Raw genomic sequence first — 26248 nt, 5'->3', positions numbered from 1 at the left:
TGTGCCCCCCCCACCCCCCCTCCCGTCACTTGGGCCCTGGCAGCACGAGCTCAGCGAGCAGGGGCATCTGTGACTGAGTGCCAGGGACGGCCGTCTGCCTGTCACAGCCAGACAGCACTCGATCAGAGGATCTGCGAGGGTAAATAAAACACTTTCACACATACACACGTAGATAGACCGATATCATTCACAGAGACGAGGGAACGCACTTTGCACATGCCGCTTACATCCACACGCCCTGACCAGAGAGAAGAAAGTTTGAGGTGAGATGACACGGATGCTAAACCTCATTATTGACACCTACACCAAGGCCTGGCCTGAGGACACTCCGAGGATAGAATAAGTAATGAAACGTGTGTGGGTGTGAAGGAGTGAAAGCTGGAGGTATATTTGCCAAGTCATTAAGACCAGCCATTAAGCCATTTAATCGTGCAGGAAAGGAGGAGGAATTATCTTCTTGGCAACACTGAGAGCAACTTCAGAGTTGTTGTCTTTTACCAACCTTAATAATGATTACAGTCTGGGAGGAATGATAGTAATCAGAGGCCTGTACAAGATGGGGTGGGGGGTGGAGGGTGGGGGTGGGGGCACCGTGGAAGTCAATGTGATTCTTGTGGCTTTCCAACCCCCTTTCACCCAGAATTGCTATTCTCTCCTGGACTCGTCTAAGCCGGTGGACAGGATGATTACCACCGTGGCATAAAGCAGAAAAGCCAGCACCTTGTAAGACCAAACATTCCTGTAGAGGCAGAAAGTTGCATATTTAATTGGATGTGTGCAGTGGTTCCCATCACAGTGATGAGTCTCAGTCCTGAAAAACCTAATTTTACCCTGAACTCTGATAAACTCCTCTCTTTCTTTCAAATACTGATGTTTCTGCCAAGTAAATCTGAAGGGTCACAAGATGATTAAAGGGACAATAATAAAAACGCCAAATTGAATTTATTTGTTCTGTCTTTTGTCAAATCTTTGCTTTTCTCCTTAAATATTGGATACTTGTACCTTCAAAAGAAACAAAAACTGTTAGAAATGGATTTAATCAACAAATCAGTGCTAATGATTATTTCCATTATCAGTGAATCTTCTGATTTTTTCTTGACTGATTGTTAAATTGTTGGATCTATAAAATGTTAGAAAACGTGACGAAAAATATCTTCAAATGTGCTTGTTTTGTCTGACTGACAGTCTAAAGATATCGATATTAAAGATATTAATTTTACTATCACATAAGACAAAGACGAGCATGTTTGACTTTTTTTTTCTTTCGCTTGAACAATTACTGAAACAATTAATTATCAAAACAGTTGCTGATAAGTTCTCTGTTGCTCAACTAATTGATTAATCAACGAATTGTTTCAGCTCCAGTTGGGAACCACAGAGAGAAACATAATTGCTGCCAGGCAATTTAGCTCCATTTGACACTTAGAGCCGTGCATACTAAATGTGACATTGAGACCGTTTCAAGCACGATGTGTGACGAACATATGGCGCCACTGTCGATGGAGCAAAGAACTAAAACTGCAACAGAACTATAAATAGCAGAAAAGACGATGTATTCGTTCTTTTAGTGAGGTGTTGGGCCGCTATACGAGCCACCAGAACAGCTTCCGTGCTCCAGTTAGTGTTCGGAAGCATCTTCTTTTACGCTCTTTTCAAGGAACAGTATGGGCAGTAGTTTTTCTCTGTCACTGTACTTTACTTTGACAGCAGCCCAGTTGTAAGTTGATTATTTTCGTTGAAAGGGTAGCTTCCTCAACCAAACACTAAATAGAGATTAAGACTAAGAAACCTTTCCGCGCCTGTGCTGAACTGTTAAGACGGGTCGGGCCAACGCTGTATATGGGTCATGTGTCGTAATTCTGCTTAAGATTCTACAACAAATATTATAATTTTCAACTAAATTCCTCCAACCTTGTGCCAAGGCTTTACATTGATCAGCCTCAACCGTGAGGGGGGGAGGGGGGGACAATGGTAATACCACTTAATGGTCGGGGGCGAGGGGGGATTTTCCCTCAATTCGGACTCTGTTCAGTGCTAGAGGCTGTAGTAAGCTGTAGTAAGTCACTACTCACATGCTGCTCAGAGAAATGTAAACGTGCCAGTCATGTGTTCCTCACAGTCTCCCATTTGAAGCTCGTGCTAAAGACTACCTGAAGGCCTGGACCCTGTGTTTGTCTTTGTTATTTTAGTGTTGTTGGGAGGGCAAGTGGGGAAGTTTCACTGCTAGTTGCCTCCTGACAACAGACGGAGACTGCTGCAGTTGCTACTGCCGTGTCTGGCTTGGACAGTTTCTATGGTAACCCACCCACAGGATAGCAATATGTATGACCGTGGAGGAAACTGGGGTTGCTAGGGCTATGGATAATGATGAGACTTTGCTTTCTTTCTGTTTCTCCCACACAACAAACAGAGATGATACAGTGGCTGTAACTAAACCCTTTCTTTTTCATGTACTGGTTCTGTAAATGAAGGTTTCACATGTTCATAACCGGAGTGCCTAACTGTACTTGAGGTCACGCACCATTATTCATCAGTGTGGTAGACTGAACTGAAATGTCCTTGTTTGAAGCCGTTGGAATTCCACAATAGTTCACTGTCTCTCTTTTACAGACAGATTCTGACGTACTTCTCTTTAGTTTGAAGGCAGTTGCCTCATGTTGAGCGTTTGAAGCAGCAGCGCACGTCTTTGTTCTCTCCTGCAGTCTCATGCTCCTCTGTGGCGTTCACTGCTTAAATACTCCATTGTTCATACTGCTCATTCCATTCCTGTGTTTTATGCTGATTGGGTTAGCAGCGTATGACACTCATTAAGGCTTTTAGTACAATTTTATTTGTCCTTTACTTAGAGAGAAATGTATTTCTTGCATCATCAGTCATAGAACAAGAAACAAAATACACCATTGATACCATTCATTTGACAAATACAATTTTGTATTGTATTTTATTTGATATCAATTTTATTAACCCCTGTCTGTGAGCAGTAGGAATTGCAATATTGATAGAACTGACATGTCGGTCAAACCTTTAGCTAGATAGCTGGACACACTGACAGAAAGTCATTTATTTTACACCCAGTTATTTGTGCTCATCCAGTTGCAACAGTATGAATCTAAACAACGAAAAAACCCATGAAGAAAAATAAGCTGCTTCATGAAACGCTCACGTTTATCTACCATAAACACTACATGAGGTGAGCTGGGAAACAATCAGTCGATCAACTGAAAATGAATTGTTTTTCTAGCAAGTTGCCAATTAAAATGTAAAGATTTGCTTTTACATCACTGTAAATATCATACCTATTGGTTGGACAAAACAAGAATGTTACCTTAAACTCCACTTCACTGTGTTCTGACATCTGATACACAAAACAAATCAATTAATTAAGAAAATGTGTTTGCAGATTCATCTATAATGAAAATAATTGTAAGTTGCTTTGATTTAACAAACTAATCACCAGATCACAAGTAGTGCAGGTTGTGCTCTGTGTGTTGTTTTTCTGAAGCAGGTGTGGGTTCAGTAAAGGCAGCAGAATGATTAGCAGTACTTGTGACACTTGAAAGGTCAGGGATCATTGGATTTGCTGTCATTTAATGTTAGTGACTGCTGTGTGGAACCTCAGCACCTTATCAATATCCCAAAAAACTCATTACTCCCTCAGGTGTGTATGTGTGAGTGCACGTGCAAGTGTGCTACTGTAATCACTTCGGTCATATAGATTGATATAAACACTTGATACGAGTCTTTCCCATCCAGCCAGCTCTCTCCCAGGAGGAGTGAGGTTAACACCCCCCCAGACTGGCTCTGCTCACATATCGACCCAGCAATAAGGACTGGACGTGTCAGAAAATCACGTGAAATGCTGAACGCAGACAATGACTTGTTGTCATGGCCTCTTCAGCACTTATGGAGCTCAGTTCTTATAGAGTAAAGAAATAATTAAGCAGTAACTAACTTGTATGTGAATTCAAAACAATCGTAAGAAGACATGGATTAAAGAATCATGATGACTTCATAAAGCACACACAGACATGCTCTTTCAGCTAGTCGGTGACACAGCGCGGCTTTGCACTCGTGCACTTTATGTGAACTAGTTCCTGATCTAAGATGAGCAGGCAAAAAATATAATTTCTGTTCACTGATTACAAGAGGAAGCTTCTTTCATTTAGCATCATCAGCTTTATTGTGAAATATCTGCCTCTATTCTCCTGTGCCTTTATATCTGGAAATATTCAAGGCCTTTGTGGTCAGTATTGTTCAGTCACTCTGCTCTGCTAATGGTTATGCTGGGCTCAGTCAGACCTTGCATAGAATAAAAGGAAGAAAAGTGTTTTGAAAATCATTAAGCCAGTTATTTCTTTCTATATTCGGCCTCTGCCTCCACTCCACTGGATGTATGAGCACCACAAGGACTGGAAATGAAAGACTTATTTCAGTCTATCGGCTCTTTATCCCACTGTGTCGTGTCTCTGGTGAATTCACCTGGGGTTATATCAGCTAAAATTAGACTCTCAATTATGAGCAATTACCGTCAGGCCTGTGGGCCCCATAGTGTATTCACTCTCTTGCTCACATCCGCACTGCGCCACGCCACTCCAGTTCCTTACGTGGTTGGGCAAGTACCTACAGAAAAGCGAAAGTGTACTGCGTGAAGCGGTGCTCACAGTTCCTCAAACCTTTTCTTGGTTCGTTTTGTATTTTGTAAGTCGGCTCTAGTGGAGGGTGTTAACTGTGTAATACATAGTACAATTACACTTGCCCTGTAGGCTTTCTTAAATTGGAGCAGTGTAGCAAAAATATGTGCCAAATCCATCAAAAGCTACATCAAGTCATTGGAAGCCTGATGTATAATTGCAGAGACTGAAACTAAAAATACATTGAATGAGCAGGTTTAAAGACACAATCTGTGATCCAAAGTAAACAAGTGGTAGCCTTGCCAGCAATAATCAGACCACAGGATCGTAATCTGGTGTCTCCAGTTCAGACAACAACTGCTGTGAATCCAAGTCACAAATCTTTTGCATCACAAAACAATAGTTTGAGTTATTCTCGAAAAATTAGCATTTTGAGTGTTTCTTTACCAAACTCACATGAGCACACCTCTGTAGTTTAATGAACCTTCAACCATATTTAGCTCATGTTTAGGATGGTGAGTACAGTAAAACTGATGTTTGCATAAAAAGCAGAACAAAAACAGGAATAATATTATCGAAGCGTGTGTGTGTGTGTGTGTGAGAAACTAAAAATAAAAGAAAAAATAAAAATCCTAATCCTCCATCTAACTTTTAATCTAAAACGGCTTTTTGTGGTTTTCCGTCAGAACTGTCTGAAACACACAGTGTATGTCATTTGAACTATTCTGCAGGCAATGAAAATTATTATTTCTGTTGAGCAATCTCCACACCTGTCTGTTTTTGTCTGAAAATACTCTCATTTTACATTTGCAACCAAGAACGTCTGAGTCACAGATTATCATCACAGCTCTGGCCTGTTCATGCTTGTTCTCAGTTCCTCTAGCTTCAGGCAGTGTTAACACACCTAACTGTCTAGGCACCCAGATAACAGACCAATCACAGGGTACCATTTTTTAGTAACCATCTAACCTCTTCTGTTTGAATTTTGAGGTAAGCAGCTAATCTGTGTACCTCGTTGGTTGTTAAAGGCTTTTCAATTTGATTATATCTTTATTTTCTTCTTATTTCAGATAAATTCCATAAAAAAAAAGCTAAATGAAGGTGAACAGAGCCTGTAACAAGTATTGTCTGTTTAGCCAAAGCTTGATATAGCTTATTCATCTGTGCCAAAAACCTCCACTGTTGTCCCAAAACTATTAAAAACGCATCAGTATGACATTTTTCCTTCATTACACTGAACATGCAGCCAAAAACAGTCACCAAAAAAAAAAACACAGTTTGAGTAATGTTTGCTGAAAACTACAGTGCTCTGGTGACTTGAAATTATTCATCCTTCTTTAAAACTGAAAGTATACTGTACATTCATGATGTGTCTTTAAAGATTTAGGTATTCATTAACACTGAACGGGCTTGAGCTGAGAGCAACATACAGCCTGGGGCGGTTGGAAGGTGTTGAGAGACAAACTAAGACAGTGTTAGTTTATGGTATTTTTATGACAATAAGAAAATATAGAATCTTACCAGCCTTATCCTTTTAAATTTAGGATATGTTTTTCCCCATATGCAAGTGATGGCAGTTGGAAGCTCTACCAGTCCCTGTTGCTAGAGCTGCACAAAAGGGAGGGGAGATTTATGGATGGGAAAATGAAATAGAGGAAGCGCCAACTCCATGCTTCTCCATAAGATCTTGATAGGTCAGTAAAGTGATCTGAGGCAGAAAGGACTTTTTTGATCACTTAGGTATGCTTGAGAGTGTGACGCCAACCAGAGGTAACTTAACGCCAGTCGAACATAGATTCACTTCCCCCTGCTGAGGCACCGGTCTATGCGCCTCAGTGCACAGTTGAAGTGAAGTTACGTGGGCAGACTTAAAGGCATGTTAGAGTGTTGTTCCTTGAATTATTATCTCACCTCAAGAGTCCATTTCCTCGTTGATTTTAAATGTAATACAAATACAAAATACAACAAACAGTTTCAGAATAAACACTGCAGTTGACCTAATGCATCACTGTTTTGCAGAGGCATGTGATACCCTTTGATGAGCTAATATGATGTGATGTGACTGTAATCAGTAGATTTTTAGAGAAGTATGAAACAAACCCTAAAAGTGGTCCAGTTGTGTTTAAGAAAAGGCCTTCTCAGATTGATAGTGACATCCCATATCCCCTTGGTAATTCCCCTTGCTTTGCCTTTGTGAAATATCATCTCAGATTTTCTCAGAGAATGACTACAGAGAATGGGCTTATTATTATGGCAGATTACTTCTGCCATTCTCTGTGCGGATTAGGCCCATGGCAAATTGGGGAAAGTAGGTCGAATAGGAACCATGTTTATCCTGATCATTTTTTGGTCACGTATAGGGGAGGAAATGAAATTTAAATACTGAATGTCTCACCACTTACTGCAACCAGGCTCAGGGCTAGGTATTTGGTTTTCGTCTTTAAGAGGCTGTTTTGGTGTTTTGGTTCAGATGGTAAATCATAATCCGCTTTGATGGATTCAACAATCCACATTTTCTTAATCATTCACAAACCCAAAGCCCTGTTACTCATCTAGCTGTCAAGCGCTTTGTAAAAATGCAAATATTCCACTGAAGTCTCTTCCCATCCCCCAGGTCAAGAGCGATTTGGGAACATGACTCGGGTGTACTACAAAGAGGCCGTGGGGGCGTTTGTGGTGTTCGACGTGACAAGGGGCTCCACATTTGAAGCTGTATCTAAGTGGAAGCATGACTTGGACAGCAAGGTGAAGCTGGCTAATGGCAACCCCATCCCCTCAGTGCTGCTCGCCAATAAATGTGACCAGAAGAAAGAGAGCTCCAACAACACAGCCCTAATGGACAATTTCTGCAAAGAGACTGGCTTTCTGGGCTGGTTTGAAACCTCAGCTAAGGTGAGAGACACAGAAGCTAATAATAGCACATGTACATGAAACAGAACCATGTGATTTTACATACATTCCTCTCAACATCTGTTTAACAGGCTTCTTTCCTCCCTCAGATGCCTCTTTATGTTTTATTTCTGGTTCTTCTACAGTTTAAATCAGGGTTCAGCAGCATGAAATTACCAAAGTTAGCCATATTAATGCTGGCTGAAATATCATGGGAGATAGATATTTCTTTTAAAGCTTCTTGGGTCATGGTTCAAACATAACTAGTTACGGTTTCAAATCTTATTTTCCACATGTCCACACTTGTTGTTTGTGGTAAATCGGATGCGATAAGGACTTTGAAGTACACATAGCTGAGTAAAAATAAGGAGCCACTGGACTTTTACAGTGAGGGTATTTTGCCATTTTACTGAAGTTACTGAACTTCTTTGCTACTCATGCAGAAAGAATGAGAACAGGAAGTCTTCGAAAGTTATCGTGTGGGGAAGCCAGGCTCTTTCTGAATGGTGTAATCACCCTGTGGTGATTGTGAAATGGTCACATGTAGTGTATGTTAAGCACGCAGGCACTCATTCAGCAGCTGTTCACATTAGCAATTTTAATCCCAAATTCAGTGTTAAGTATGGCAGTTTGTAGATAGTCATATAATAGTATATTGTTTTTTTAATCGTGCCATCTGTGCGACTACATCCACGGACATCCATCCATATCATCCCACCCAGTGAAAAGATCTGTGGGGCAGCCAGTGTGATACAGTATCGCGTGACGTTGATTGATGTTTCAGCCTGGAGCTGTGAGGGGTCAGAGGGGTGAGGCCCTGAAAGATAATGTTCTGTAGTGTTTCTCCTCAACTTGGGTCATGGTGTCACAAGTTTGGTGTTACGGTGTCTGTGTGTTTGCACTGCGCTACTGAAGTTCTGTTTTTGTGGGGAGAATTTGATGAAGTGAGACCATTTTGGCTGCCGCTCACTTCTTCAAAGGTTCAGTTCCGAGATAGGTTCGTACATATAATAGGTGAAAAAAATGGGTGAAACACGAAGCCTACGGTGTTGGAAGAAGCATTCTGCATTTGTTTGCTGGAGTAAAAGTAGCAGGTAATGCTTTAAATGTACTGACAGTATTAGTGCTCATTATCCAGAATGGCCCATGCCAGTGTTATATATTATTATATGATGGGGAACATTATTATTGATGCATTAACATATAAACTGTGCTTTAATGCTGTGGTTGGACAAGGTGGAGCAAATTCTAACTGGTTGGGTAGTTTGATCTATAAATATGAGTAAAAAGTACAATTCTCCTCTTAAATGTAGTGGAGTGGAGGTAATAAAATAACACTACAAATACCTCAAAATTGTAAAAATCTATCCACTTACTTTCCACAGTTGTTAGTCTGTGTTGTAAATCTCTCACAAACTCTCTATGCTATCATATTCCTCAGCAGGTAACTGTGGGAGGGCACCAGTTTGACAAACAAAAGGCTGCATGTGCCAGCTCATTCTCATTAATAAATCACTTCCCTTGGAAATTGCAGTTGTTCCTGATGCGCTTTGGAAGCTCAGCAAGACAAATGTTCATTCGTACTTTCTAACTATGAGACTCCAGAGAAGTCCCTCCCCTCCTGTGTCTTCCTCACCTCCTTTTCCCATCACAGTCTTTTTTTTTCCGAACTCAGCCTCTTTGTCCTTCTAGGACACACGCTTCTACATCTTAAACCATAACCACCTTTTATAGTATAGAAGAATGCTTTGATGAGAACAAGCGCTGAGTTAGCTTTATTAACTCATTCCAATAACCTCAGGCCCTGCAGCCGTGTCACGTGCTGTCATGTGAAAGTGTGTGTGTGTGTGTGTGTGTGTGTGTGTGTGTGAGAGATGTGTGCAAAGCCTTTCTGGATGTTTCCTTTCAGGGAGTGGGATGAAGTGTTGTGCTTGTTTTGTGTGCCCTGTCACACTGGTGTTAAATTCAACCCACAACAACCTGTGTTTGGAATTCTGTCAAGGAGAAGCAGGCTTTCTTTCCGTTTGACAAAACATCAGTCAAACATGTAAAGACTACACAATCATGATGAGGTTGCATTGTTTTCATCACAGTTTTGTGGCTGAGGCACGTCACTCAATCAACTTTTTTTTTTTTTTTTCTGGTCTTAATCAGCCTTTGTTACCATGTAGTCAACAACTTGGTCCCTCTAATTAAGAGGGTTGTCTGGTTCTGATTGGTGCACACAATCACTGTTTTTCAAAGTCATGCAGGGTGAGCGGTAGACGGTTGGCTACTCATAATCATGGGGTTGTATTCCCATGTCACACCAGTTCATCAAGAAACTTTTTTTTTTTTTCCAGCGGTGGCCTAAAGATTAGAGGAGAGAGCGTGTGACTGGAAGGTTGCCGGTTCAGTCCCCGGACCGGCAGGGTTAAATCTGGGTGGGAAAAGTGAAAAAGCAGCGCTTGCCCCTCCCTCATGAACAACAGTGTGGTTCCCTTCAGCAAAGTTCTTAACCCCTCAGTGCCCAGTGGCCGTCAGGTCAGACTGTGGTTGTACTGTGCCGCTTCCAGGTGTGAATGTGATATATATAGTTTTTTTTTGTTTTTTGTTCCTTTTTTCCTTTTTTTTTTTTTTTTTTTTAAATATACACTTACTGTCTGTTTGCCTTGCCCAGGCCTCTTTTGTAAACATCTCTAGTAAAGGCCATTCATACTCATTTCTTCTTCAGCCCACAGGATGACAGCTTTTGACCACAGTGTGAAGGACATAAGCAAATGGCTTTTTTTTTTTGGTTTGTTTGTTTAGTTTCTTTTCTTTAGCTCGTCTCTTCTGGCCTCAGCTTGACTCTCTGGCAACTGTCTCTGTCTTTCTTTAACAGGCTGGTTCATATAAAGGAGTTTAGTGGACTTCCGGAGCAATTCTGAAAATAAACACTGCAGTGTCTATAAAGGCCTGTGATGCCTCCTATTAAATGAAGCTTGCTACAAGCATTAATGGGCAAGCAGAGGCAGGGGCAAGGACTGGTGTCTGCACTGTCACTAAGGTGTAAATGTGCAATAGTTTGTGAAATCAGTGCTTTATCACCTCTCTGACATACTGTTTTGACCTTTTCATAGGACAACATCAACGTGGATGAGGCAGCACGTTTCCTGGTAGAGAATATCTTGGCTAACGACAAAGGTTTGCCATACGAGGAGAACAATGGAGACCGGATCAAACTGGACCAGGAGACTGTGGCTGCTGAGAGCAAGTCAGGCTGCTGCTAACACTCAATCCATTCACATTAGCCATCCGCCTCCCTTTGGCAGGGTCCGATGCCTGTGGCTCTCAGCCCTCTACTGCAACCTCGCAGAGGAATATGAATTTTTGGGTCTTCAAAGCTCCAGGAACTTCTCCTCCCGGCACTGCTGCCCATTTGACCTGCACATCCAAATCTCTCACTGTAGCTATCCCTAGGCCAGAACAGAAGCCCAATTTTATCTTGATGTTGTCGCAAATGTTGCCATTGCCTCTACCATGCTGTTTCCTGTTTCGTCCCACATCTCCAAACCACAGGATCTTTATTATTGTGTTTGTCTCACCACATATTCACTTGACTGTGTATTCTACCACCAACTATGAACTCCACCAAGCCCTTCATACTATACTCCTTCTGTTGCCCTGACAGCCTCTGGAGCCCTGGACGGTACCTCACCTGAGAAGGGGTGGAAACTAAGCAGAACACTGAGAAACACTGCTAGAGAACAACCTGTAGCCTCCTAGTATCTGTCACTTTTGGTCTATTTTCTCTCATTATCTTTGTCATTTAACATTTGTCTATGAAACAAGAGACTTTAATTGTTCAGTCTGTCTGAAGTCTTCCTTCGGTTACTGTCCCTTAGACATTCATGTTACATCATACTCATGTTTGTGTGTCCACCTGTTCTCATATCAGCATCACAGTTAAGCAATATCAAAATGTTGGCCTATCTCATTGCTATTATGAATTGTTTTCTTTATGCCATATCTTCTCTGAAATAATGTGCCATAATACTTTTTTTTTTAAATATTTTAAAAGGAGGGTGGGTCACACTTTTCGTTGTTCACTCAGACCTTTACAAGGACACAGATGGACAATACAGTATTTCAGAAAAAAAACTCTAATGATGGTTATGTATGAGACACTGAGAAATCGTCTGATTGTCTCTCCACAAGTATGAAAATGTGGAACTGATTTACAGTATGTATTTTTAAAATGTGTTGGGTCGTGCATTATACAACTGGTGAGATAAAAACAGAGTCATACAGAGGACTGCACTCTCTTGTACATAGGGATGGTAATCTGTTAAGTGTTCAGATGAAATATGAATTTTTTAACATGGAGATGAGATTAAGTTTACATGTGAAAATACTTTAAATATACAAGACCAAAACAGAATAAACATTTTAACAGATTTGTGTTGTGTACTAGTAATTAGACTGTCTGATCGCATGTATTTATCTTATTGATTAAATGTGTCTATGTCACGTATTTATATATGTAACCTAATAACAACAACACTGGGGCAATGTTGATGTTGCCCAGCATACTCAAAGCACAACATTTGGCTCAAATACAATATAGACATTTTATTTCCCTGTTTGGATTTTATGGCTCATCTTCCCAAGCAGATGTTTCAGATTATAAAATTCATTGGTTTCTACTGATACGTAGACATCTTGGATCAAGCCAGTTTAGCTGGGATTATTCTAATATTAACACACTTCTTATTAGCATACTGTACAAGCACTAATGCCTGGTGCATGCGATTGTAGGTTTGTAGGACATTGATTCTGAAATGGCAGCAAGTTAGTATTGCTCCAACAAACATCATCGTGAAAAACGACTGGTTGGCAACATTAGTTTATCAATTTTAAAGTCGCCCTAAATATTAGCCATCCTAATGAAAAGCACAGATTAATGGCCACTTTCACGACCTCAACAGTCTAGACTGAGAAGAAATCTTACAGAATGTGTGTATGTGTACAAAATATCTAATACAACATATACCCATACCATATAGGGCTGTGTCCCTCAAAGAAAGTCAAGCACAAAGGACTTTGGTTATAGCGGTATGTGTGAAAAGTACAACTCATACTGTGTGTGTGAGTGTGTGTGAGCAAGAGAGGGCCATGTGACTCCACTCAAGAAACAGTGTGTGATAGTCACCAGACATTATGCTCTCAACACTACAGTTTGTGCTCTTCCACATACCTAATTGTTACCAGAGCAGGAATGCAATGGAGGCGTGCCAGTTGTGTTGTGTGCAGGCATTACAGCAACTCTCAGTCAACTGATCCAAATGTACATCACATGGAGACAGACTTGAGGCAACATAATGAAATTCAACACAATGGCCCTCAGGATGTGGCATTTTTGTGATGATTTTATCAATATGGTTCCAGAAAGGTTTTTGATTCAGTGGTATTATATTGCATTCTTTTGATTGCAAACTTTTGAAAGGTATTTCTAATAGTAGTTAGTTTAAATGTAGAGCAATACGGCCAGATGGTTAATTTATTGTATTTACATTTTGAAGCTCTATCTTCATGTAAATAAATGAATATCTGCTCTGTCCCACACTATAGTAACCATTGATGCAACAGCCCCAGACCCCGCCCACGTTAAAGCTATGTTGCTAAGCAACGCGTAAACTTTCAAGAGCAGAGACATTTCCAAACAAACGCAAGTCCGGTGGTCTACCCGACTTCCTCGTTTCTTGGTCACTTGATTTTCACACTTATCCCACCAAGTGCAATGTCCAAGGCAGGGCCAAAGAAAAAGGAGTCCTCCTCCAGCAAAGTCTCTTTATCAGACCGACAGACAGAGTGAGTTTGGGTTAGTGTTGGCAAATAGGTTTAATTAAGGACAGCTGTAGTTAGCATTAGCGTTAGCTTACACTCAGGAAGCTTGCTAACCGTACCAGAGCCTGATCTTATAATACATCCATGTACCAGAGGCAGAACATCATATTTTATCTATCGCTGTGAATCAGAAGCCTGATAGCCACTTGACATGTACAAAATCACATATGGTATGTGTGTTAATCCCCAGTCTGTGATCATCATAACGATAACAGCCAGCAGTATCTAATAAGCTAATACCACTTTCACTAAGAGAGGGTAAACAAGAGATTTGGGGGGTTTACTCTTGACGGAATCTCTGCTTCTGAACAGGATAATTTTGCTGCTAAATATTGACAAAAGGGAAGCCAAGAACAAATATAAGGAATTGCTATGTGTCATGTTTTCAGAGCAGCGTCCTTAGTTGCCACTTCCTCAGAGAGTCTAGGAGGTGCGTTGAAGTGCAGATTCCCCATATGGCCTGAGTGGAACGATGCAGAAGTCAGCAAGGAGAAATGGGACTCAAATAAAGGAGCTGAAGATGGAAAGACAAGCAAGAGTCCCAGCACGGTAAATCTGGAACAGAAAACAATGCAAATTTCCTTCAGACCCACTTTACCGCTGATATTGATGTTGACACTATATTGTTTCTTTGTTCACTGCACTTTTGTATTCCACGTTCACTTTGTTTGCTTGTGTCTACAGCCATTTTTTGAAGATCCTGAGGGAAAAATTACCCTGCCTCCATCTTTGAAAGTGCACTCCTGGAAACGTCCTACTGAGTTTATTGTCAACAAGGTGACCTTCATCCTTCTATAAAAATGATATGGTTTCTAGTGGAACAGTACATGTCAAATGTCTGCTTGTCTTAATTTGACAATGTTGATCCATGTCATTGTAATCGACACAATTGGTTTATACTTGGACTGTTACAGTGTATGTTATGCAGCAGTTCAAATACACACAAAGGCTTTTTTTTTTTTTTTTGGCTAATTGGTCCAGAAATAACCATATTTAAGACAATAGCCTTCCTCTAGCCTTTTGTGGTCTTTAGTCTTTATTTCACATTTTTTAGACTAAAGAATTAATAGACTGCATGGTCTTACTTTGACTTAAGGATTAATACACTAATCAGAAAAATTGACAGGTTAAGTAACTGATCTGATGGTTCCAGCTTACATATTACATATATTAACAAAGTGAATTTCTTTGTGAAATGTAGTTATGGAAATCTGCTCTCTAGTCACCTCCAGTGAAGTTTTAATTGCATCTCTCCACTTTTCTGTTACCCCTCTCTCAGAGCAGTATTTAGCAATTACTGGAAGCTTCCTGCATTTTGAATTAGTCCTTGGCAGGTCACACGCTGCCTTTTCACTCAAGATGTCAAAAGCATTTTTATTAATTTCATACAAAAGGAACACGGGCTAATCAAAAAAGCAATCAGCCGTGCAGTTGCAGGCAACAACTCTTCTGTGATGTTCCCTCTGAATTGGTCTATACCAGTCTGTTTTCCAAATCAGTTATTGACTGAATTTCTTTAAAGTCTAGCTTTTCACTTTCAGCTTCTGCAAAGATGGGAGAAAACACAACCTCACATGACCCACAGCAAATCTCTCTCACTATCACCTAAGCCATTAATTCAAATTATTCAGTAACATGGAAGAGTCTATTAACTTGGTAGTTAAATATTCATCACAGACACAGTCAGAGAGTATCATGGCGAGGTTAGACTAGTTCAGGCCTTGGGATTAGTAGGGAAGCATATAGTAGGTCACGTGTTCATGTCCATTTTAAACATGTGATCATGTGACAGCGATATTCTAAAGTTGGTTTGCCACTGTGTTATTGTAATGAGTGATTCTCATGTGTAGAGATGCCACAACACACTATGTAATAACCTTAATTCAGAAAGTTTGTCAATTCTCAGATCAATCTGTGCCTACAATGAAAACAAGGTTGTGCTTTTTTTTCAGGGTCCTGTTGTTGTTGAAAATCAAATGAAGTTTAACCTAATCTCTCCGAATGATCATCTGATTCACAGTGAGGTTAGTTTTCAACAGCTTTCTCCAATAAAAATCACATTGACTTTTGGCTAGTGAGTATTGATCAGCACTTTGATTGTTTAAGTCAGATGACAAACAGGGTGACGCTTGACTGACAGAAATGAATGAGACTGGGGTACAATGCAATGCCCAATTGATTCAGTGAATGATAGATCAGATTATTGATGATTCAGCCGACAGATCTAAAGATCTAAAGATCTGTTGGTAGTTATTTGACCCGTGATTATTTTTCTTCCCCTTCTCTCCTCGTTCTTCGATCAAGATAATGAGGTGGATCATCAGTGAAATCTATATTACTTGGGCGCTGCATAACAATACATCTACAGAACAGGAGGGTTGGAAACCTTGGGAACACATCTACTCGCTGTGTAAGGTGGTGAAAAATCATGTGCCGCTCTACAACAACTATGGGAAATACTTGGTCAGGCTCTACTGGATGGTAAGCCAGACACACACACACATGCAGACACCCACTGACACGTAGTCATCAGATTCTACTGAGGACTTTGTGAACTCTTATTCACAATAAGATGGCTTTTTGGTCTGATCTTTACACTGTATGAAAATGCAAAACATGGTAGAAAACTCAAAAATCCTGACATCCTTTCAGATGAAGTCGTTGTGTCACAATGACTCTTTGTTAATCACACTTTTTTAGAGGGGGCGCGCTTGATGCAATGGATGACATGAAATTGCATTGTATTGTTCAGCAAACCCCATAGGATGCAACAGATGACAGGGGAATTGGGATAGATTGAGGATGGAGGGGGGAAGGAATGAGAAAGCCTTATCCACTCAGAGCTCAAATCAATCAGTCTTACTGCTGTGCCAAAAGTGGCTGGGCTTCATACATTGCCTGATGAATAGATAAGGCTTAACAGGAGTCAGCTGATTCTCAGAGAGCAAGGCTCAAGTTGGATATTGATGCCTAGTAAGTCTATGAGAGCAGGCACAACCCAGGGAAGTATCCATGCACTGCATTATCATATTAAGTGTAAGGATTTTACACATTTTTGCCTCCTAAATAAAGGTCATCATTGCATTGGGATACAGTGTGAAGTTGCTGGCTTGTGAGTTTCAGTATGTGCCACAGACTTCTGGGTAGTGGAAACTACATCATTGCGTCATTTCAGAAAGGGAACTTCTTCCTGCGCAACAATTTGGATCAGCGAGAGTGAAACACACAGCTAAAAGTGGCGGTGTCCTGTAACACTGTGACTCTTGCCTTGACAAACAAGCATGACACGGTTGTAGGCGGCAGTCCTCGTGCCAACCAGAGCACACGAACAGATGGTTGTTGAGATGGCATTAAGCACCCAGCCCCCAACCCACGATCCTGTTTCCTTGCCTATTTGGCTCATGGCTACTCCATTTCTCCCCAGCTTGTCTGATCCTTTTATTGTTCTTCAATCTCTTTTCTGTTTCCGCCTTCACACCACTGTGAATATCCATTCTATTCTCATTTCGCCACCCTGTTTTTTTACTATCCTGCAACCCTATCCGTCTCTCCATTCCTCCTTTTCTTCCCTCCTCCTCTAACTTGCCCTTTCGCACTGTATTTTACCCCATCTGTGAACACATCAAGCTCCTCCTCGGGGTGTCGGTTTGACAAGATAATGGAAAGAAGAAGCAAGGAAAGGAGTGTGCCTTCCCAAACTGTATATAGGATTGCATTGCTTGTGCACACTGCTCTCATAGATAAGGGAGAGGCACAGCTGTGAACAGTCAGTCAGATTATCATCTGCTTGTGCTGCTTTTCCTTACAAGCAGTGTGAAACTCCCCCAGACGGCCAGTAGACAGACTACTCCACAGACAGCATGTAACAAGCTCTGACACAACACAAGATGCAAAGATGCAAGCATAGCTGATGCTAGGAGAAATATGGAATATGAATATGAAACCCATAGATCAGAAATTTTGTGGTGATGAGTAACATTTTGTGTTTTTAAGAAAAAATCTTCTTTTAGTGCTAATTGTAATGATCAAAGTTACACATGTTGCACTACTTGAAAATGGGTAGAGACATTGATTATTTTACACAAGCACTAGATGTGTTAGAGGCTGGTATCAATCACATTTGCTCCTATCATTACCTTTTAAAACCAGTTGTCTCACAATGGACTTGAAAATAGTTATATAGTTAAATTTGGCAGAATAGTCTCTGTTTTGTAGGGAACTCAAAAGGAATCTGAGCAACGATGAAAATTCTGCTGTGGTACAGAATCAGAGAAGCCTGTTGACATCCCAGCAGAGTCAACAGTCCCAAAAGCTTAGCACATAAGGAGGAGTGGGGTAGTGGAGGGACCCACCTCAGCAAGTAGTGTTGGCATGAAGGTTAAAAGTGAGAATTCTAAGATTTTAAGGGCTGCTGCTAGTACACGTCTATGAATGTGATTGGATGTTACCAGTCAGCTGGTGGCCAACCAGACGCTGGTTGTATCATAAAGAGCATGGATGAAACAGCTGCTGGACAGCTGATGCCAGTGCTACTCCGGTGCTACTCAGTGCCTCATTCTGGCCTGAGAGCATCAGATTTGTGTTGATGTACATTAGCTCAAATATCAGTCTTTGAATGTATGTAACAAAAAATTATATCGTATCAATTTCAGAATATTACAAATATGCTTTCAGACCATGCCTCTTTTTAAGCTGAATTAATTTTTTGTGGATTCTTAGAACCTGTCAACATATCTTCTTTTGTTTCTGTGTGTAATCATGGACATTTATATTTGGAAATACAATTATCCACATGTGGCACTCAAAGCAGCATTAAAAATATTAGGACTCGCATTTATTTTGATTTACTTAAATGGTTAATAAGGTGGCAATTAGTTATACTTGGCTCCATCTAAGAGTAATTCACTGTCACTAAAACATAGGGTTTTTTGGCTCCCCCCCAGGTCCCCACCTAGGCTATTTCCCCCTGTTTCCAATGTTTAGTCTGTTTCGGCTAAGCTAGCTAGCTACTGCTGCTACATGAGTGGTATTGATTTTCATGTTGAACTCTCTGCAAGAAAGTGAATAAATGTACAGTATTTCCCAAGATGTTGAACTTTTACTTTCATAGGTTTAAATCAATTGCTGCAGTCTGAATAAAATTTGAAAACTAATTTAAAGTGAACATAATTTCTTTAAACTTCTATTTGAGGTGCACTGAATGTTATACCACATCTTCACTCACGGTGTCCTCCTTTCTTGTTTTCAGGGTTGTTGGAGGAAGATAACAGTAGATGACTACATGCCGTTTGATGAAGAAAATAACCTTCTCCTCCCTGCCTCCACCTGTCAGTCAGAGCTGTGGCCATTGTTGTTGGCAAAGGCTCTAATTAAAGTGGCTAACACAAAGTGAGTTACTGTACATTCCAACATAAACTCTATGAGCATCTGCACAAAGGAGTTGGGAAACAGTTGTTATAGTGTTAAAGTAAGACAGCTTAAGAACAGATTCAACCTCATTCCATGTATATACCCACTACAGCCCGGCTCTGATAACACCACTGTAAAAATACATTACACATTATACACACTAACCTTTTGTACTAAACCTGTAAACCAACCCTGCTTAAGTAAAGTAGTATACAGGGTTATACATATATTGTCCAATTTCAAATTCTTTCTTTTTATATATGTAGTAGTTCACCAGGAGTACAATTTTAAGGGGAAATCAGGGATCAGGGAGTTAATTTCTGGTCGACATACATACACACAGTAAAAACATTTGTGGAACTGAAATAAACTAGACAAATGAAAGTGATCACACATACACACACACACTTACACATGAACCTCCACAGAGGGCCTTCTGCTGACTTGACCAGACCATCACCTGACCTAATCTCTGCCTTGGGCTGAGTTGAATTTGGTGACAGACAGGCAGTGTGCGCGTCTGTGATGGGGCGACATGGCGTGTGTAAAGGTGGCTGTTCCAGTGTCCACAGAAGGTCAAGACATAAATGTTTTATCCAGGACAGGAAACAGAGGAGCCTCTCTCCAGGTGAATCATTTATAAGCTGTAGGGAAAGTTCTACATACTGAACTAGGACTACCTAGGTGTCTACTGGGGCTCTTTAAAAAAAATGCTTGTCTTTATTTTAATTTTAAAAAAATTTAATTGTTCTGGACTGTAACATTAACAATCAAGATATATTGATTTCACTTACTTGGGTGTCAGGACCATGGACTGGACAGGATTGCCATAGGATCCTAAGAGGACCAATAAGGGCAGCTGCAGCCATCTGTTTCAACTGAAAATTGGGTGTGAAAGATACACACTCACACTCCGGGAGTGTGTATCCTACAGGAAGTAGAAAAAAATAAGTCTGGTTAATACAACACTACACAGTTTTGATGACCCATATAAGCTTGTGATGGTGCCTTATATGACCACAGTGAGAGTCAGATTGAACATTTAGCTTTTTCTGTATTTATTATTTTTCTGAATAAATTTTAATCATGAACACCAACACTAATATACTAAAAATGGCAGAGTTCACAGAGTCCGTCAGGAGTCCTGACTGGTGTCATTCTTTAACATGATGTTAATAAAGACAGAAAACGCACAGTCCTTCACCATTTTTGAAGGAGAAAATTACATCTATTTGTGTTGTCAGTTGGTTAGCAACAGCATTCTCATGAGTTAACCCTCTTAAAGGGGCCAAGCATATTGTGTGCTCAATTTAACATATTGAAACTATGACCTCAAAAGTTCCATCTGAGAGCGGTGCCAATGCCACTTTGAGTGGTTTAAATAGAGTGTCTAGTTTGTTGCATTTGTCTTTTTTTTTTTTAATAATCTGTTGTAGTTGTTTTAATGATTTTCTCATGTTTGCTTTTTTCAGTGTCGTGCCAGAGGTCTGTGGGGAGATGGGTGAGTTCACATTTATCCACACCCTCACCGCCTGGATCCCAGAAATCAGGCCTATAAAGTAAGTGGTCCACTCCACTCTTCTATCTCTGTCTTCCTCACCTCTGTCTTTAGTTGCATGTTCTAAAATTATATATGCAGTCCTCTTCATTGTGTCATTGATAAAGGGTTTGACATTCTCTTCCTTTTTTTTAATTTCTCCTTTACAAAAAAGTGAGAAGCAGACAGACTATCTAATCTGTAGTAGTTTATCACAATAAAGGCTGTGGCACAAATTGACTCACACAGTCTGGCAAGGTTTACATTTTCCCTGTCAAGTTCACTATTTTGTAAAGTATACTGTAGCAAAAGTATAGAGATTGTGAGTGAGAAGTGTATCTGTCTACAGCAGTATGAAAAATCACACTTTGGGAAAAAATGACTGAGGTCTAAAATGGAAACAAGGAGATATGTAATAAAGGGGGAGGAGAGGCAGCATGCAGTGGAGAATCTCAGCTTGTCAGTGATGGAACTTTAATGGGGCAACAGTGTTTTGGAGTGGAGCCGGGGAATGTTATTCTCCCTAGCTCAGCAGGTTAGCTTCTGTTAGTGAGTCGCCTGGGGAGTCTATCAACACGTACAGACATTGAGCATGACTGTGTTTTTGTTTCAGATTGATTTGTGACACATGGGTATATACTCTTATGTGCACATATCCATGAACACACCCAGACAGAAGGTTTTATTTACATCATCCACTACTGTTTTAGCAATATTTTCGCTGAAATTTTTTTAAAATTTCATCTAATGATATTATCTGTAATTGTACTAACATATATTATATTCTAGTGGCATCTGGTTGGCATAAGAAATCTGGGGATGTTCAGTATTCTAACTGATACTTAGAGCAGCCATTCTTGTAATACAGAAAACTATATCCAAAGTTATATGTTAAAAAAAAAAAATCAATTTTTTTAAACACCCAGTATTATACTCAGGTGCTTCATTATCAGCCATTGTTACTACCATTCACAACTGCTGAGCTAACAAGATGGAGGACCTGTTTGTTTGGGTTGTGTGATTTTAAAGATTGCTCAGTCTTCTCTCTGAGGCTGCTGAAAAAGGGGAAGTACATGATGTAATTCAAACCAGATTTTAACCACTTGGCAGAAGAAAGAGCTGGCAGTCATGAGCTCTGCAGACACAAACTGCAGTCTTCTTATTACAGATTTGCACATGTCCTCACATGACAATGACATGATCACGCTAAAAACCACTAAAGTGTTCCTTTAAATTATTTGTTCAAGTGATGTCCTTCAAATAAGGTAACATCTCTCTCGACCTTTCACTCGCTTATCACACATGAAGGTGATGCTCACTGTTTATGGTATACAAAGTTCAGATAGTAGCCTAGCATTACCACTGTCAGTCTGACTGTGCTGAGATGGCCCATAAATCTAGGAAAGTAAGGAGGTTAGGAACCAACTGCTCCAAACTGTTTTTTCTCCAACTTCATACCTCAGTGGTTTTGTCATTATATTGTGTTGTGTCTGTGTAGTTAATGAAAAATATTGTCTAAAGGATGTGTTAACATCGAGAGAAGATTGTACTATGCAACCTACTTTATTTTTGAGAGAAGGAGATATACTGATGTAAATGCTGCAGCCCATTGTATTGCTCAAAAAGGGGCAATACAAGAACAATAACTGAAAAATAATTGAGAATGAACTGATAAACTAACCTGTAACCAATTATATTCTCTTTAACCTCCTCTCAGATCTGTGGGAGATATCTGGAATTTCTTACAAGATACCATTCCTATATTTACACACCCGGGCGAGAGCTTGCCAGAGACAAAGCCTCAGACTGCAGATCCAACTGCTGGGAGAGATTCCAGCCTGAACGACAGCAAGAGCCAGCTACCAGAGCAAGAGAAAAGTAAAGGCCAGAATTGTGCCACAGTCAGACACACACACACACACACACACACACACACACACACACACACACACACACACACACACACACACAAACATAGAGAGGCACACAATTATGCACACATGCATATCCACAAACCTACATCTCAATTACACACTCTGCATGCACATGTAATTGAGTGAGTCAATAGATTCAATCATCCATTAGACTGTGATCATTGTATGCACAGAATAATGTGTATCTATATATATATATATGTGTGTGTGTGTGTGTGTGTGTGTGTATATGTATTAGGTATATTTGTATGTATGTATGCGAATGCACAGTGTGTGTAAATCTCTGTTTTTTCCCTCTGCATCCATAATTCAACTAGTATAGAGCATGACAATGAATATTTCATTGTCCCACAGAAACTTGCACTTATCAGTGATTCCATTTTCTTATAGCAGTAATAACCTTTGAACATTTGCAGCATTCATATTATTGCTCCGCTGATTTGCTTTAGGACAAAAAAGACACCAGGTCTAAAGTCACAATCATGCCATACTGCAAATGTACATCCATTTCTGAGCCCTGTCATCAGTCAACCAGTGCTGCCTCTTTCCTGTTGTTTCAAGCATCACTTCCTGTTTTCCCAAGCTCATATATTATGAAGTGCAGGAAGGGTTAATGCATGTATGGTGGACTATAAATAAACCAGCAGAGGGAGCAGTGGCAGGGTGAATTATTTGGTGTTCCCGCAGGGCAGAGGAGCCTCCCAAGTCAAGTGTGGTTATCTGATGAAGGCAGGATTGAAACATGTCCTCAGAAAAGCGTTACAGGCTTATAGTTGTTTCAGGTCATTGCAGCAGAGAGATAAAACCTTTTATTAAGGCTGTAGAATTAATGAAAAGCAGAGTTTATTGTTGAAATACAGTTTTGAATTAACATCATCATGCTCATCATTCTTGGCATTGTGCAGTATATATCTTTTATAAAGTGATGCAAAAGTAATAATATGGGCCAAAATTGCCCTCTCGTATAATAATTTGTATTGCATTCAAACTACTGACATATTCAAAAATACATTATGACATTTTTTTGTGATTGGACAGCAGTATGAATTAAAATTCTTTCTCTCATATTCCCCCACCTGCTCTTTCCGACAGTAATCTGTCTCTTGGTCTCGCCTACATTCCCATTTGTTTACAATAATTAAGTGTTAGTGTTAGGTATTACCATAATGAAATGGCTTGCGGGCACAAAGTGGTATTACTTCACAAAACATTTATGTTTTAATGAAATGCATTGCATGGTGCTTACACACACATTCAAACACAAAAAACTGTACACATCCTCTCTCTCGCAGTTTCAATGCTCACTGTTATATTCCATTGAAATGCATAAATCGAAATGCATAAATCACCATGCAGTGTGAGAACCACTTCTCCGTTCAATTCTTAATGTGTAGCCTTTATGTTAGTCTGGCAGTGCTCCCATCTCTCTTCACCATGGTCCTTCAAATTGATTTTCCATGTCTCCTGGCGCATGCGCTCCTTATACAGTATACTCTAAGATGCACTTAGGAGGCAGGGCCATCCGTAGATAACCTAGATACTGTATCGTTGCCTTCGTTATATCCATGAAGGCCAGTAGTGCTTCCATATTTCCAATGATTCACTTAACATTGATTTGGAAATTTTGTTTCATTTTCTTTTGTCAGTATTATTTTGCATTGCTAGATGGCTCCAAGTTTTACTATATCAATATATTTAATCAGAGTCAGCCACTAAAATCTACTGTTTCATGATACATTACCAGTTCTACAATATCAGTCACCCTATATAGTATATATACGTGTGTGTCCATGTAGCTGTGTGTGTGTTTATGTGACATTGTGTGAGTTTGCATATGTCTGTTGGGTTTACCTGTGCTAATGTTAATGAGATTCCCTGATTAAATAAAGGTCTTCTTTTTCTGTGTTTCTCAGGTAACCCAGAGGTAGTGGTGTGTGCCAGCTACTACCCTTTCCAGCCACATAATTCCTTTGGGTTTGGCCAAATGGTATAACTTTTCACTATTCCTCCTCTCTTGATTGCCACATATACACACTTGTGCTTTCATTACACTGTTATGTGACACATCCATAACATCCATCCATGAAAATGGTAAATTACAATTAGATCTTTATTGCAGACTTGGAAGCAGTACAGAGATCCACATTATGATGCAAATACTGTATAGTCTTGGTGCAATCTGGCCAGAATGCCTACATAAGCATTTCGAAGTGAGAAAGGGCAAGCTCAACTGTGATATCATCTTATCAATGACCTAAGCAGTACAAATGGTTCTTATTTATTTTTATGTTGACCCAATCTGTGGACCCAAATAAATATACAATGAATATTTTGAATTGTCAAATTTTATTGAATGAACTCATATATAATTATGATTTAATCAAAACTACTAACACATACAATTGAGTTTCAACGCTTTTTAAAATATGTACTGTCTAAGTCACCTCTGTTATATAGCACAACATTGTGAAAATGCACTGAAACCCCATAGCAGTGGGTGGTGGAGATGAAACATAACAGTGCTTGTGATCTGGGGGCATGTTGTGTTCTATTTGGATGCTTCGCCTCAACAGGCTTCACTTGTTTTATTATTTACACCCATGCAAAACCTAATTGGTGGACAGTTTCCAGGAGGTGCTTATAAGATCTCTACACTCTGATCTTGGATCAGAATCCCCTTATGACATTTTGAAGTGATTCACCTGTAGAGCTGGTTACAGGTGACAATGAATCTCAGTGTGGAATTATATCTTTAAACTATATTTTTTAGATATTTTGTTAGTTTGCATTCTCAGTGAGTGCTGCATGTGCGTTAATTTCTGTGAATTTGTCTATGTGCCGGATCACAGGCTAATTCCTCAGAGTCCCTGCGTCGATACAGTCTCTCCTGGCTGTACAGTCACATAGTCCTGTTGACCAGAATCCGGGCATGCCAGCTGGAGGCACCACACAAACCACTACCTGTGCCCCGCTGGAAACTCATCCGCCAGCACAAGGAAATTGTGGTCACTGATGAACCACGGAGTGAGTGAGAGACAGACAAGGAAACAGGGAATAACAAATGTTAAAATTAAGTTTGGAAAAAAAAGGTGATGAAGGGGAAACCAGGAGGAGGATGCAGGGGAGGATATCAAACAAATAGTGTAGGTGAATTTCATAAATAAATATGACTAGAAAGGAAAGAGAGTGTTAATGCAGGAGATTTAGAACCTACAGTACAGAGGGCATGCAGTCCCACATGCAGAAATGAAAATAGGAGGGGGATAGGTACAATATTTCTGTATTGTAAATAGCTTCAGTTTTGGGCATATCTGACATCAGCTGATCTCTGAGTGAAAAACAGAAAATTCAGTAAAAAGTCAGAGTGTGAAAAAGCAGTGTTGGCATGATGTGTGAGGATTTTTTCTTTTCTCTTTTTGCAGAGCTCCCTTTGTCAAAACCAGAGCAGTTCATTGAGGTTGCCAGCCCTTTCCTCTCCTACCGTGTCAAGAGCAGTGTTGACTCAATCTCAGAGCAGTGTGTACACTGAAATGATCTAAAACTCAAAAAATTAAGTGAGATGTATCGTTTTTTCCCTTCTGTTCTTCTGCTCACTTAGCCATTACAAAAACCTGTGCTCTGATCTCCCTATGGAGGAAAGATGAATGAAGTAGATTATCATTATGACATTACTATTTTTCCTTTTCCTATCTTCTTCCTGTTAATCCATTTCTTACTCCTTTTCTCCCTGCAACAGGCAAATGACATACAAGCAGCTGACAAACTGAAACTATCGGGCATTTTTAGCCATATATATGGAAAACATCTGTTTTCACTTGTCTATTACTATACTAGCTAAAGTGAAATGCTGCTCTGGTGTCATTTGATGTAAATAATGTGACACGTATGATTCATTTGCACTGTAGATGATATGGTTTATTGCTTCTAAATATGTAACCATGAGATGAGGTGCATGCGTGGCATGATGATGATTTGGTGAA

The 26248-nt window shown here is 40.0% G+C and overlaps 2 protein-coding genes across 2 annotated transcripts in view; both read left to right on the top strand.

Moving 5' to 3' along the window:
- rab32a (RAB32a, member RAS oncogene family) overlaps positions 1-11938 on the top strand; it is a 15647-nt gene extending 3709 nt beyond the window's left edge. The window contains exons 2-3 of the mRNA XM_023407050.2: positions 7246-7523; positions 10622-11938. Of these exons, the coding sequence (XP_023262818.1) occupies positions 7246-7523; positions 10622-10771 (428 nt within the window). The 3' untranslated portion in view covers positions 10772-11938. The remainder of the gene's footprint in view (positions 1-7245; positions 7524-10621) is intronic.
- Positions 11939-13222: 1284 nt separating this feature from the next.
- adgb (androglobin) overlaps positions 13223-26248 on the top strand; it is a 37257-nt gene continuing 24231 nt past the window's right edge. The window contains exons 1-11 of the mRNA XM_023407052.2: positions 13223-13352; positions 13778-13937; positions 14073-14165; positions 15341-15412; positions 15693-15869; positions 18637-18776; positions 20270-20356; positions 22052-22212; positions 24182-24255; positions 25118-25292; positions 25691-25784. Of these exons, the coding sequence (XP_023262820.1) occupies positions 13282-13352; positions 13778-13937; positions 14073-14165; positions 15341-15412; positions 15693-15869; positions 18637-18776; positions 20270-20356; positions 22052-22212; positions 24182-24255; positions 25118-25292; positions 25691-25784 (1304 nt within the window). The 5' untranslated portion in view covers positions 13223-13281. The remainder of the gene's footprint in view (positions 13353-13777; positions 13938-14072; positions 14166-15340; positions 15413-15692; positions 15870-18636; positions 18777-20269; positions 20357-22051; positions 22213-24181; positions 24256-25117; positions 25293-25690; positions 25785-26248) is intronic.

Source organism: Seriola lalandi, unplaced genomic scaffold (genome assembly GCF_002814215.2).
Source record: "Seriola lalandi dorsalis isolate HSWRI2012SDOR001 ecotype SW California unplaced genomic scaffold, Sedor1 jcf7180002054326, whole genome shotgun sequence".
In the NCBI taxonomy this organism is placed as follows: Eukaryota; Metazoa; Chordata; class Actinopteri; order Carangiformes; family Carangidae; genus Seriola; species Seriola lalandi.
The sequence above is the reverse complement of the archived record's forward strand: the minus strand, read 5'-3'. Positions and strand labels throughout refer to the sequence as shown.